We start from the raw sequence: 14,451 nt of genomic DNA, 5'->3' as shown, positions 1-14,451 counted from the left end.
GCCGGTCGGCGACCAACTGCTCCAGGACCGCCACAGTGACGGAGGACTTCCCCCACGGCAAAGGCTCCTAGATGTCTGACATTCCTTCGATTCGAGGGGGAATGTGGGAGCGAAGGCTCTGGGATGGCTAAGGTGCGCTTTCTCTCCCTCTCCTTCCTCTTCCTCCTTTTGCTCTTGGCTACGGGCTCAGGATGCAGGGGAGGCGGGAAGGCAAAGTGGGATGGAGGCAAATAGCCAGGTGAGCCCAAACAACCCCCTTCTCTTCGTTTTTATTCACCACGACGGGCGGACTTTCCGCCATGACCCAAATCTACCGCATTGAATACGGTAGAGTTCGTTGTCGCTGACGGCTGGGCCCCACGATCGCGGAGTCTCCCACGCGCGCACGCAGCAATAACTGCGGCACGGTAACCGGCGGGCGCGGCACGACTGTCGCACTGTCCCATCCGCAAGCCGCCGCCCACGCCGCTTCATCTACCCGAGGCTGTCGCCTGAAAAGGCACGCCCACTCCGCACCGCACGAATCGGGCCACGTCGCCCACCACCAGCGGGAGACCCGCGCGCGTGACTCGCGACTCTGCGTCGTTTTTTAATCAAGACGGAATATTCCTTCAGGGGTCCCTTTACCCTCGAGGGAATCGCATTTCGAGGCCTTACTGATCAGGGGTTCGAAGTCTGGCCATTCGGAGGTTCGACAGGCGCCCCATATCACCAGAGTCAGGGACTGCAGGGATGTGTCGTACAAGCTACTCTCGAACACGGAGTTCGAGACATCCTGCGCAGTGTTCAAGGCCAGTCGAGGGTGCCTAGAAGGGGGATCCCATCGAGGGAGAGCATCGAGCCCTCGGACCCTATCGAAAGGGTCCGAGCCCCGCCTAGCGAACCCTCGCGAGCGCTCTATGAGACGTGTCCATGGACCACGAGCCGACCCCTATCGAACGGGGCACGGACGTCCGCTTGAACTACCCGATAATAGCTCACCGAAGCAGCCATTGCTCGCGGCCCGGGCATGGGTAGCATGGTGCGCTTCACCCCTCCTCCCTACGGAAGGGCGACGAGGGTCGTAATCAAAGCCGAGGGTTCCCCTGAACGCCTTCACGTGGGCCTGGGCTCTGGGGCTCCTCGCACACCACGGTTCCGATCGCACCCTCGAATAAGTCGACGACTCCCAACTACGAAGCTCCACGTGTGTAACCAAATCCTCCGCTATTTACGTGCACTCTCCCGACGAATATGCTGAACGCCGGGTCGTCGTTCCAGCACTGAGAATGCCAAGGCCGGCTGAAAGAGTGCCGATGCCGGCTGAAAAAGACGCTGGACGGCCACCCCGGTGGGGCAACCCAGCGGGACAACGTTTATAGCCCTTGGACGAGCACAAACTCTCCTCCAAGGCCTCGGGGGCTACACCCGCGGGTACGCTGATGCGCCCCCGCGAAGGAGACTTCACACATTTTCGAGGGTCGTAACTCCCTGAACACCCCTACACCCTCGGTTATCCTCCCCGTAGAAGAGAAAGGGACTTTATTGCTCAAATGCAAATAAAGATTACAAAGGGTTACCGGCACGAAGCCGTCGAAAGATACAAACACATTGCCACCTACGTGGCAATTTTCCCTGTCTTGGGGAGGAACGAGTGATGAAGAAAGGCACCGAGCCCCTGGCTGACGCAACGGCCAGGCTGCTAGGGATGCGAGGAGTAGCCCCCAGGCCGCACGGGTCCGGCGGAATGCTCTCCTCGCAAGCCTTCTCCTAGCGTCTCCTCCACCGAAGACCACACGGGGGGTCGAGCTGGCGGACAGCGCCCTCCGCACCGTCTCCCCGAGAGCAACCTTGTTGCCGGGGGGAACGATGCAAAAAACAGCCGCCAGACCTGGCGCCAGCGCCACGGTCAGGCGTCTCCATCCCCCTTCAGGCTAGGGGACATCGCAGGAGCAGGACCCCACGGGCCCAATGCTCTTCTGCGGATCCCACTTAAGCTGAGGGATGGTGCGCACGCCCACTCCGGTCTTCCCCCACCGCTCGCAAGCATTCTTCTGGCGCCAAGGCCTAAAAAAGCCAGGCCACCCCATCTGGGGGCCGGCCACGAAAGGCTAAAGAAAACATTAAGACTTGGGTAATGCTAGAAGACAGAGCTGGGAGGTTGGAGAGGAAAGGGAACCCCATGACCCCTATTTATAGCCGCGTCGGGCTCCAAGCTTCAGGCCTGTCAAAGGGCAAGGGTTTGGACTGCCCGTGACGACGCGGCACTCCACGAGCAAAGGATGCCCTCGGTTACCGCATCGAGACGCGACTGAACGAAATAAAGCGAAGCTGAGCCCCTGGACGCTAGGTGGCACAGCATCGGCTCAGGCCGACCGCCCTCGAACGGCGCGCCGCAAGGCAACCAGGGAAGGCAGGGCCCAGGCCCTGAGTGCGGGACAGTGCGACGAAAGCGCCAGCTGCCGAGCAGCAGGCGCCGTCGTCACCCTGGCCCCCCTCAACACGCGGACACGTCTTGTCCTTGAAAACAAACAAACAAAGAGGCGCGCGCCTCGAAGTACTTCCCCTGTGCGCGCACTACCCCGACCGGCGTGTTCCCACATCCGCCAGGCTGGCGCTCCGGCGCGTCTGGCGGGTGCGTGGCATTGACTGATCACGTCAAGGGGGAAATCGCCGAATTACCCTTTGGCCGAATCCATTGACTCGACCAAAGCCTCGGGGGCTACTGTCGGGTACCATGATTAGGGACACCCTAATCGGGGTACTAAGATCGCCTTAAAACGCAAACACATATTAAGCGACTGAGCCCACGAAGGCCCACGACCTGCTTCACATCTAGAAGAAAGGAAAGGACTCAAAGAAGCCCAGCGTGTGGCCCATTCGCATCCCCCTCAAACCCGTGGGACGGTCTCCGCCTCGCTCGAGGGTCCCCGCCGAGACCCCTCGACTGTGCCCCGCATCCCCGACTCGCTCGAGGGTAGCGAACCTACCCTCGAGTGGGCGAAACATCTCCGCCTCGCTCGAGGGTAGCGAACCTACCCTCGAGGGAGTAAAACATCTCCGCCTCGCTCGAGGCCACCTCTCGGCATAAGGGACAAACGGCCCTGCCGCTCACCCGCCCGTCGTACGAAGGCATTAAAGGCCAGCCACTCCACCACGGCACCAAGGACAGGCGGCGTCGGGCCGCCATTCCCACAGTAGATGTGACCGGGGTCCCATCCGCTGACTCCGGTCACCGCTCCGCCATCCCGGATGCTGTAGCAGCACTGTTGGACCTACGACGCGAGACAAGACAGGCTCTGCACTGCTCCCGTTACTATTCTGCCTACACCGACCACCGGACCCGTCTCCCGCTGAGGAAGGGGTCCGGCGACGTCACGTGTCCTTCAGAAAGGGGCGCTCAGCACGCACGGACGGAGTCCCCCGGACCTTCCCCCTCGAGGAGTCTGGGACCTCCGCGTGTCCCCCGGACCTCCTAGTGTGCACGCCCGCACTCTGACCAGGGGGTCCGGGGCCGCCGCGCGTCCCGCTACCTTTACCGCTGGTGCATGCAGGACCCTAGTCCGCAGGGCCCACTGAACGCCACCGCACCGTATATAGAAGACCATACATCAGCGACGACCACGCCGCCTGCAGGGGCTGGCAGGACGACCGGTGCAATCTTCGCAGGACCAAGGACGATATCCAGGACACCTGCCACGCCTGACGCCATGCCCTACAGTGTACTTTCTACAGTATCCGACCACTGTACCCCGCGATTCGGGGGAATACGACGACTTCCACGCCCACTCATGTGCGCCGCCCCTCCTTGTAACTATAAAAGGAGGAGGCGGGCTACCTTTAGACAGGACGCTCAGACACACACTCTCTCTCTCTCAGAGGACGCTCAGACACACACACACACACACACTCTCTCTCAGAGGACGCTCAGACACACACTCTCTCTCAGAGGACGCTCAGACGCTCCCAGACGAGATTCATCATCACTTACGCTCTGGCATCCCTATTCGCCACGTTCAACCCCGCTTCTAGCAGAGACTTGGGAGCTTCTCGCCCTCTCTCGCCTCGCTTGTATCCCCTACTACAAGCACTCCGGGTGCAAGATAATACAGTGCCCTCGCACACCCCCTTTGCTAGACGTACGGCCCCGCGGCCGGAACCAGGATAAACCGTGCGTTACTGTGTTGTCTCTTGCATCATCATCTGGGACGAGGAATCACGAAGCATTTACTAGTTGGGATCTGGCCCCCCGGGTCGGGACACCGACAAGTTTGATGTCAAAAAAAGGATGCTTGTAGTTAACATTTATTTCAGTTCCATAGAGCCTCCACCAAGATGCTAAAATCAGCCAAACAAATAGTTTGAACCTTTGATGAAATGAACAGTTAATTACTTGGGTTATAATCAAAATTTCCAAAGTTTTTTGCAAGCTTTTTAATGAATGATCCTCCTGTACTCTGAAATTTATTGATTCCACATTTACAGCCTATTCTTTAATATTCTCATCACGATGATAAAAAGTCCACACAATTGATGCATGTGTATATTTTACACAAAGTAATTTGTAATCCATATACATTGTCCACTCTCCAACAATAATAAAAATTTGTAGGTGCATTATAAGAGCCGAGACAACAGACGAAAGACTAGCGGAGGGAGGAAGCATGCAGCAGCCAATAGAGGAGGGAGAAGCAAAGCAGAGTTCGCTTTACCTTGGGTGTCGGTGCATCGCGACAGCCGGTGAGGAGCTCGGGATACTAATGTGGACCTTTTTGACTGGTTGGTGTTATTACCACCCGATACTAAAGATTTTCATAGGCTTCCATTCGCCCCAAAAAATGCATGTGCGAACTAGACTAGGTACTTAGTTCATACTCATATTTTCAGGGTGGACTGATAGCTCTTTTTTTTATTAGTGAGTGTATGATGCTGCTGTTGCCCTTACATAGCTCAAAGGGTAAGCGGTGATGTAATAGTATAGACGTTCTATACTTTTTCTTTTATCTTCGTATAGAACTGTGTCTAAAACTAACAACAATTTTACATACGATCAAATTTCTAATATATTTCAAAAGAGTTCACAATATTAATGTTCTATTTTCAAAACTAAAGCTCCACACCTAAGGTAGACTAATGAAATCTCACGTACCCTCAACACTTCTCTGAACCCCTTTCCTTATTAACAATTTCTCCCTAGATAGTCTCGGATGCTCCCCCGCCTCACCCTCATAAATGAGTTTAGTGTCCCATGTCTCACCCACATAAATGAGTTTAGCGTCCCATGTAAAACTATAATAATAACAAAAATATTACATAATGATACACGTGCTGATTGTTGTGTTATTGTTGGAATGTTATAAGGGGTCAATTAGCTTAACTTATCTAAAATCAACTAGCACGTGATCTTCTCTCTTCTCTTTATTTTACTGGTTAATATGAGTATGTCTAATTATCTTTTTTTGCAATTGCTTGGACTTCTACATATTCCGACTAAGGGCCCGTTTAGTTCCCAAAAATTTTCACCCAAAAATTTTCAACTCCCCTTTAAACACATGTATGAAGCACTAAATGTAATTAAATAACAAAACTAATTACACAGTTTGGATGTATATGACGAGACGAATCTTTTAAGTCTAATTAGTGTATGATTAGCCATAAGTGCTACAGTAACCAACATGTGCTAATGATGCGGTCCTCAAAAGATTCGTCTCGCGGTTTCCAAGTGAGTTCTGAAATTAGTTTTTTAATTAGTGTCCGAAAAATCCTCCCGACATCTGGTCAAAGGGATGATGTGACAACCAAAAATTTTTGGTTTTGCAACTAAACGCGCCCTAATAATTAACTCAAAAAAAATATTCCGACTAATAAAACACAAAAGCGTGCAAATGTTTTATATATATACACTATAAAGCTATTATTTTTTTACTAAAGGTGTCTGTATTAAATATGTAAAAGAAATATATTGACCGACACTAATATTTTTTTTTTGCCTACTAACTTTTGGTGTTGACGGCTTGATGAGACTTCGAGATGGCCATGGAGCACGGCGCCGGGCACCCCGTTTCTTCCCCACTTCCCGCAACGCAACCAAAACCAACCCCCGAAAGCCGCCGCGAGGCCTCCCCACCTGACCGTCCTCCTCCCAAATTCTTCCCCTCCATGCCGCCGATTCCTCCCCTCCCGCACCCGCAAAACCGCGTCTAGGGTTATCGACCCCACCCACCGCGGCCCAACCCTCGCCCCATCCCGTCCTCCTCCTACTCCTCCCGCGCCGCCGCCGCCGCTGATGGCGCTGCTCGGCGACGCGCTGCGGCAGGCGTTCCTGATGCCGCGGCGCGCCTACGCGGCGCTCCGCGACGACGAGCACTGCTCCCTCCCGCGCCTCCGCCGCCCGCTGGCCGTGGCCGCCGCCTGCTGCGTCGCGGCCGCCGCGGCCGCCGCGGCCTGCGTCAGCCTAGGGATCGTGTTCCCCGCCGAGCCCGCCGAGCGGCCCTTCTGCCGGGAGCGCCGCATGCTCGAGGCGCTGCCCGCCGCCGCCAGCAGCAGGGAGGAGGAGCCCGAGGCGTACCGCTACCGCGGGGGCGCCTTCTACATGACCACCGCCGAGGCTGCAGACTTCTACTGGATGGTCGTCTTCGTGCCCTCCGCCATCCTCTTCGGCATCTCGCTCACCTACCTTGTAGCTGGTACGCGCACAATCTCGTTTCCCCGTGGTACTTGTGCGATATATTCTTTTTTCTAGAACGGTATGTGATATACCAGATAAGTTACTGTGTTCATTACCCTCACTGGTTTGAAATTGCGGGTTGTGGTTGAAATTTGAAGAGACATCTATCTATATATCTAGAACAGAATGTATCTTTACTGCTTCATCCTGTGAACGTGTGGATTTTCTTTTATGCTGTAGTATATTTAACTTTAACTTAAGTGCGCACTAGAGGCCTCATTTTGGTTGCAATGTACCAGCTATTTGAGATAACCTATTTTGGAGCCACTCGTATTTGCACAATAATATTGAAGTTGGTGGTGACTCTCGTAACCAGCTAGATTCCACATTGCACAATAACCACAAAACCAGCCTTTACTCCTGAAAGTTGGATTTACCTGATTGGTTTCTTATGCAGGCACAGCTAATTTCATGAGGTCATATTTATGCTTAACTGATGGGAAGTGATATTTATGCTGCAGTAGCTTTATAACTCTACGTTTGCCTATTTTGTAGATGAGTTTTAACTTGGTATGGTTCATGTATACTCTGTATTAAGCTGTCCTTTTGTCATTGTTATTCATCCGTTTTTCATGACAGACGAACCATTACAGCAAAGGCTTTAAATTCATTTTTCCCTTCAAATTGAACATTAACCCAATACATATCTGCAGGAATGTCTGTTGCATATGCTGCTCCAAGAAGGCATCCCATGATCTGTGTTGTTGAGAATAACTTCTGTGCTTCTAGAAGAGGTGAGCTCATATATGCATCCTTGTCCATTCGAGAAAAAAAATATATGCATCCTTGTCAGGTATCTTTATGAGACCCAGACTTTTTTGGTGGCACTAAGAAAGTATGGAGCTAGCTGAGGTCATTTACTCATTCCACCTATAGACATTCAAATCTGTTAGGTTTCTGGAAGCATGCTTTTTCCTGCCCCTGTTTAGTCTCTTGTTTTAGATTTAATGAGATATTCCATTCTCTAGCCCTAGAATTACAGAGATCATTATCTCTTCCACTTCAGAATGGTTTATTACAATCACCTTACGCTAAAGAAAACATTAGTTTGATATAACAAATAACAAATATATTGATTCAACATGCATAATTGGCAGCTGAACTAACCATTATTAGTATGCATAAGTTTAACTATTGCGAATCCTAAACTTCCATCTTTAGTATCCCCTGATGGTGTTTTCTGGTATTTCCTATCAGTGTACATTCTACAGAAAGCAAACTCTACTGTTGTAATGTCTGAATATTGTTGACTATCTCAATTAATATCATTTATTTGTAATGCAGAACCTCATAATAAGTAATTTTGCAGTGAAAGAAAACCTGCTACTATCAGAAATTTGTTATCCAATGTGCTATGTTAAGCAAAGGCAATAAAATACTAAAACTTTCTAATGTACAAATCCAGCTTTACATATGAGCTATGACAACTGATTTTCCACACACCTTTTGATATTGCATGTATCTCAAATTGTTTTTTTTAGCACAAAGTTTTCTTTTGGTATCCATAAATAATATGAAAGTGAAATGCATCATGGCTAACTAAACTTAGGGAAACTTATAGGGATGTGTTGCGTGTGCTTGTAAATTTGACAATTGATTATTTAAATCTCTAAAATTTTGTTCAGATATGGCCAAATGAACAAATCTGATTTAATCAACTACTAGCATGACATGGCATATTGACCTAATCTTCCTAAGTAAAATAAAGAGAAAGCTAAAAACTTTTCTCCAGATCCTTTTTAGACAACTTTTCTCCAGATCCAAATACATCAATATTCATTCATTTTTTTGGCCAGTTAACAAGCCAAGGTCAACCTTCATACTTTTTGAACTTTCTTTATTCACTTCTACAAGACTTTCATCTACTCTTCGTACTCTTTTACTTGAAGTCTTCAATTGGCTCTTAGTTATTTTGCATAGGCAGATTATGAGAAAGATGCGTACCTTTTGATTTTTCACAAATTTTGATTGATATCAGTTTTGTGCATGTCTGTGGGGGATGGGGGTAGGAGGCAGCATTGACTGAAAACAGTTGTCGGATGTAAGAGATTTGTACACAAGGAATATTTGTTATTATAGGCTTGTTCCTTGGATAAGTTTCGGCCTAGGTTTCTTGTTGCCATAGTGGAATCACCAATCCAGACATATGTGCGGGCTGGTCCCGTTTGGCATAGCTTCAGCTTCTCTTGAAACAGCTGGTGAAGCAGCTTCTCCAGTGAAGCAGCTTCTCTGGCGAAGCTGAAGCTGTTTTGAAAAACGTTTGGCAAAAAAGTTCTTCCTGGTGAAGCTGGGTGACAATACAACAACAACATAGCCTTTTTTTCCAAGCAAGTTGAGGTAGGCTAGGGATGAAACCCGAAAGAAATAAGTTCAAGGTTCAGGCACATTGATAGCTAGTCTCCAAGCGCTCCTATCCAAAGCTATCTCTTTAGAGATATTCCAATCCTTAAGGTCTCTCTTAACCGACTCATCCCACGTCAGTTTAAGCTGGGTGACAATGACGTTTGAAAAACGTTTGGCAAAAAATGTTTGAAAAACGTTTGGCAAAAACGTTTGAAGCCACATTTTTGTGGCTTCACCCCGCTAGTGGAAGCACAAGGGTAGCTTCATGGATGGCTTCAAACTTGAAGCTAGTCCAAAAAAAAAAAAAACTGTTTGGCATAGCTTCATGTGAAGCTGCTCATAAAGCTGCCCAAGAAGCTATGCCAAATGGGGCCGTACTGAAGCATAGATGCTTAAGCAACTACGTGGTGAATGTTTTAACCACTGCATTAACAGGGAATAAGCTCCCTGCACATGCTTAAATTTATGATTTCACTATTGCAACTAGCAATATTTGATGCGCAGAATGGACAATGATGTATCTTTTGGTCTTTCCATTGGAAATGTTTCTTCTTCCTTCTATTAATATTAATGTAGCTGGTTCACTGGTAAATATACTATGACAACATGCATCAGCTTAATTCACATTCTCCCACCTTAGGGTTGTGGGCTTCTCTGCTTGCTCAAGGATGGAAAATGTCCACCCACCATTCACTCAAAATGAGTTATCATTTTGTTTCCTGACCTGTATACAAAACTGCTATCTGTGCCTTAAATTTAGCAACCTTTTTTCAACAAAAAGAATTACTATTATGGAATCATAGACAACTAGCCACTAGTTCACTTTTTGTATTTTGAGATGTAGCCACTAATCCATTGACAATGATTTTTAGTGATAACCAATTACTTGTTCTGTCTTGTTAACACCATAATGAGTTATGAGCTCCCATATATTGTGTTGATGGCCGATTATAGATTATTTTAAGAAAGTGATTTCCAAACTTGTATTGAAGATCTTTTCTAACCTAATCAATAACTTGCATAACATCACATATTAGTAAAAGAAAAAAACTTTTTTTATGTTGCTGATGTGTAGGTTACTTGTGTTCTTAACTTGGTACCAGCACGGCCAATCTAGAACCCTAATATGCATGTGTAGGTAAATTCTTGGTTCAGTCACTTAGTCTCGTCTTGGAATTTTGCAGGTGGTGTTCGTTGCCTGGCTATACTTAATGCAGTTTTTGCGGTAGTATTTGGTCTCATGGCAATTGTTCTAGGATCAACATTGCTGGCCCTAGGAAGTACTTGCTCTGTTCCACTTTTCTGGTGCTATGAAATTACAGCCTGGGGTTTGGCAATCTTATACGGTGGCACAGCCTTCTTCTTGAGAAGGAAAGCTGCGGTTATCCTTGATGAGGGTGATTACGCTACCCACAATGTGGGTCTAGAGATGCTAGAGTCCAAATTGGAAGTGACTCCAGAGATGCAACGGCGCATAAGTGACGGTTTCAAGCAATGGATGGGTTCGTCCCTTCTTTCTTCTGATGATGAGGATGAAGCTTCGGATGACTATATCGAGCACAATGTTCCTAGCCCTACTGCTTTGGTTGAACAACACAGGCGGGAGAACGATTTAGAGACCTGACTGCTGTATAAATAAATGTACATAGAGTTCCACTTATTCGTTTGAGGTTTGGGTGTTGTAAATGCCTGGTTTGGGTTCGATTGCTAACGAGTGATTGATTTTGTTCCTTTTTTTTCTTTTGCACTAGAGAGGGGAGAGAATGAGGTATTAGTTAGCTTCTCAAGTTCCTATTTGGGTTTTCCTATTTCCTTATACTTCCCATATGACATCCATATACATGCAAAGAAAAAGTAGATAGCATCATAGCAACATACGTGTATGCACGTTATTCTCAGAAGTCAAAGTCACCTGGAAGTCTCTTAGCATCTTGGGCAAATGTATGCTGATTGCTGAGGTCACCTGTAAGTGCTGAACGAGTGGGCAATGCTCAGGCAAATTGAATCATTTTGTACGTGTTTGTCACGGTTGAAGGTCTCGTACTTCACATTTTCCCAGTTTTTTGCGACTGTTAGCGAAAATTTGAGTAAATTGATATCACTAGGCACACTTGCTGTGGTGATCTTGCTCGCTATTCATTTGACTTTTTGTGTCCTTGCATTCTGATGTTTCTATTACCTTCAATCCATAAATAAAACGAGAGGAAACAAGAGAAGATAAGCATAGATTCCGATATGCATAATAATTCGCCAATCAGAAGGGGGAGAACTCAGTCCAAAAAAATGATTAGCTTGAAACAAATCAAAGAATACATTGTGTTTTTCCTGACTGCAAGTTCTCCAGAGCCCAAACGCCTCCTCTCCTGGAGAACCGCTCTGGAGAGCCGTGTACAAAGTACAGTACATACTAGTAGTTGAGAGAAAAAAAAAATCAGTAGCTAGTGCGCGCAGCTAGCAGCAATCCTGATCTGAATGTGTACGCAGACCAAAACACTCACCCTCTCCCTCCCCTCATCTAGAATCTGCTCTTCTAGAACGCAGAAGCAGAGTTCAAAAAAAAAAAAAAACGCAGAGGCAGAGGACAAGAAACGAATCATCAGTAGAGAAGATGTCCAAGAGAACATGGATCACTAGTAGGTGCGTACGGCGTGCTGCGCCTCAGCTATGTACACGCGTGCAAGAATCGGGTCGTCGGAGGATGATCCGCCGCCACCATCATCTTCTTCTTCTCCGGCCAGCCGGGTGGTCGGTCGGTCGGTCATCAATGGCGCGAGGAGGGGCTCCTCATGCCGCCGGAGGAGAGGCTGTCGACGTAGGAGAACTTCTTGGCGGGGGCCATGCTGGGCGCCTTCTTGAGGAGCTTGGCCTCGGCGTCGGGGTCGAGCGTGCCGTCCTCCCTGCGCTTCATGAGCTCGTCCTGGTCGAAGTGCCAGCCCATGAAGTCGAAGAGCGTCATGGAGGCGGGCGCCTCGTTGAGCTTCTCGAGCTCCTCCTTGGCGTCCAGCTTGCGCGCGGCGGGCGCCTCCGCTGACTCCATCAGCCGCCGCGCCGCCTCGCTCGCCGTCAGGTTCTGCGCCGCCGCGTCCGCCGCCAGCACGTCCTCGATGCGGGACATGACGCTGTACGCCAGGCTCTCCAGCACGCGCGAGTAGCTCTCCAGGAGCGCGTACCCGACGTCCTGATACGTATATGTAGATCAAATTCAAATTCAAATTCAAATCAAATAGTAATGCAGCCATTGCCAAGGAAGATCAAATTCAAATTCGAATTCAAATCAAATATAATAGTAGTGCAGCCATTGCCAAGGGGCTAGTACCCTGTTGTACTGGATCTTGGAGATGTCGAGCTGCGACTGCGGCGTGCCGGGGAACTGGAGCTTGAGGAGGTGGAGGATGGTCTCGGCGCGCTCCTCGAACTGCTCGCGCTTCTCGAAGCTCACGATGGAGCTCCACGACGACTTGGAGTCCTTGGTCTGCATCTTGCGCTTCCAGATCACGGTGGAGGCCTCGATGCGGTTCTTGAGGTCCAGCACCTTGTGCTCCGTCGACAGGTCCATGCTGGCCAGGAACTCCAGCGGGTCGAACGTCTCCTCGGTGATGCTCCGGTAGATGGCGTCGCCGAGGCTCGTCTTCCCTTTCTGCATTTGCAATTTTAATTTGCATTCATCCAAGGTCATGCCAATGTCAGTGCCAACAATTAGTATGCCGTGGTTTGAGCAAGCTTTGAAAGGTGACTGAAATCTGAAGCATTGCCTTCGGGAGCGACTCGATGTAGACCTCTGGGATCTCCATCTCCACGAGCACCTGCGCGTTGATGGCCATGGCCGCCTTGAGCACCTGGTTCACGCACTCCTTCTGGTACTGCAGCCACTTGCGGGTCACGTCCGACAGCCCCTCCGACGGCACCTTCACCGTCGGCATCCACCACTTGTCGTCGTCGCGCTTGTTGTCGCCGCCCTTCTCGTACCAGAACTCGGTCTGGTCCACGAAGTTGTCCATGTACCCCTGCATCCGCATTCATCAGATTTGCTTGTTGATCGATCGATCGAATGTTCAACATTGAACCAACCATCCATTATTATCACGGGCCGGCAGATCGAGGGCTAGCACTCACGATGAGCATGGCGTCCAGCTTCCGCAGCGCCGGGATGTTCATCGCCAGGTCGCGCCGCTGCGCCGTCGACATGATCTGCGCCCAATGCCAAGAGCAATGGTACGTGTCAAGATCAATTCGGTCCGATCCAAGGCATGAATTGAAAATACAAAGAGAGAGAGAGAGAGAGAGAGAGAGAGAGAGAGAGAGAGAGAGAGAGAGAGAGAGAGAGAGAGAGAGAGAAGAGCACCTCCATGGTTGTGCCGTTCTCCGCGGTCTGCCTCGTGGGCACGAACTCGACGACGTGGTCGGTGACGGAGAGCAGCCAGCCGACCTCCCGCTTCCAGCGCTCCTTGGTGTCGGGCGCCATGGGCTCCAGCTTGCGGTGCTCGCCGAAGACGGACGCCGCCAGGTTGGTCACGGCGTTGGAGAGCGCCAGCGCGGACGACACGCCCTTGCCGGTGCCGGACATGTCCTCGCCCAGCAGCAGCTTGGCGAACTTCTCCTTCATCATGTCCAGCTCTGAACGAGGATAATCCCGAGCAGTCCAAGCAACAATCGCATCCTCATCGTCAGATCATCAAAAATCAAACTGGATGTCATGAAGCACAGAAGTTGGAAAATCCCAGAACTGCAAGGCGCACCTGAGGGCGGCCCGTCGCGGGCGAGCCGGGACCGCGCCCCCGCGGCGGCCGCGCGGCCGTTGGGCAGCGGCGGCGTGCCGCCGGCGCCGGCGCCATTGCCAACGGACTCGTGCATCTCGGTGGTGGTGTTGCCGCTGCCGCTCCTGCGGAGGAGGTGCTCCTGGTGGTGGTGCGGCTGTCGTAGCTGTGGTGCGATCCGGTCTTGTCAAGGCTGTGGCCGCGCCGGAGGAAGCGCACCATCACCCAGCCCACCGCCTCGAGCTTGGCGCGCAAGGCGTGGGCGCGCGGGACCCGGCGGTCTTGCACCGCCGCGCCGCCTCGGGAGGCGCCACCCCCGCTCCTCACAGCTCGCGCCGCGCGCCGGCCGTTCGGCCCCAAGAACGCGCGCTCCGCTGCGCTCCCCTCACCGGGTCGACGGTCGATCGATCCCCCGGCGACGGCAGGCGGCGGCAGCTCGGGCAAAGGGAAGAGCAGCTAGCGGAGGGCGAGGCGGGAGCGGGGAGAGGACATGTCGCGCACGACGACGGCCGGGGGAGATGGATGGAATTAGGCGAGCGACCCGGCCGGTCCCCGCGGGAAAACTAAATGGGGGAGGGCGGCGGCGGGCCCTGCCTAATTTAAGCGGGGCGCGAACGTGCGGCGCATGTCGGTCCTGTTTGTTTCTTC

The 14,451-nt window shown here is 50.7% G+C and overlaps 2 protein-coding genes across 2 annotated transcripts; one reads left to right on the top strand and one right to left on the bottom strand.

Moving 5' to 3' along the window:
- Window positions 1-6,053: 6,053 nt before the first annotated feature.
- Window positions 6,054-11,092, top strand: LOC120697421. The gene is made up of 3 exons (XM_039980663.1): window positions 6,054-6,665; window positions 7,360-7,440; window positions 10,234-11,092. The coding sequence occupies exons 1-3, from the start codon at window positions 6,266-6,268 to the stop codon at window positions 10,671-10,673; spliced, it is 921 nt and encodes a 306-aa protein (XP_039836597.1). The 5' UTR covers window positions 6,054-6,265; the 3' UTR covers window positions 10,674-11,092.
- Window positions 11,093-11,323: 231 nt separating this feature from the next.
- LOC120697414 (rop guanine nucleotide exchange factor 11-like) lies at window positions 11,324-13,716 on the bottom strand. Its single transcript, XM_039980649.1, has 5 exons — window positions 13,392-13,716; window positions 13,163-13,237; window positions 12,802-13,053; window positions 12,366-12,686; window positions 11,324-12,227 (listed from the first exon to the last, which is right to left on the bottom strand). Exons 1-5 carry the CDS (start codon window positions 13,653-13,655, stop codon window positions 11,811-11,813), a joined length of 1,329 nt encoding a protein of 442 aa, XP_039836583.1. The 5' UTR covers window positions 13,656-13,716; the 3' UTR covers window positions 11,324-11,810.
- Between the last annotated feature and the right edge of the window lie 735 nt (window positions 13,717-14,451).

Source organism: Panicum virgatum, chromosome 1K (genome assembly GCF_016808335.1).
Source record: "Panicum virgatum strain AP13 chromosome 1K, P.virgatum_v5, whole genome shotgun sequence".
Lineage (NCBI taxonomy): Eukaryota > Viridiplantae > Streptophyta > Magnoliopsida > Poales > Poaceae > Panicum > Panicum virgatum.
Note: the sequence above shows the minus strand (reverse complement) of the source record. Positions and strands in the feature narration are given on the sequence as shown.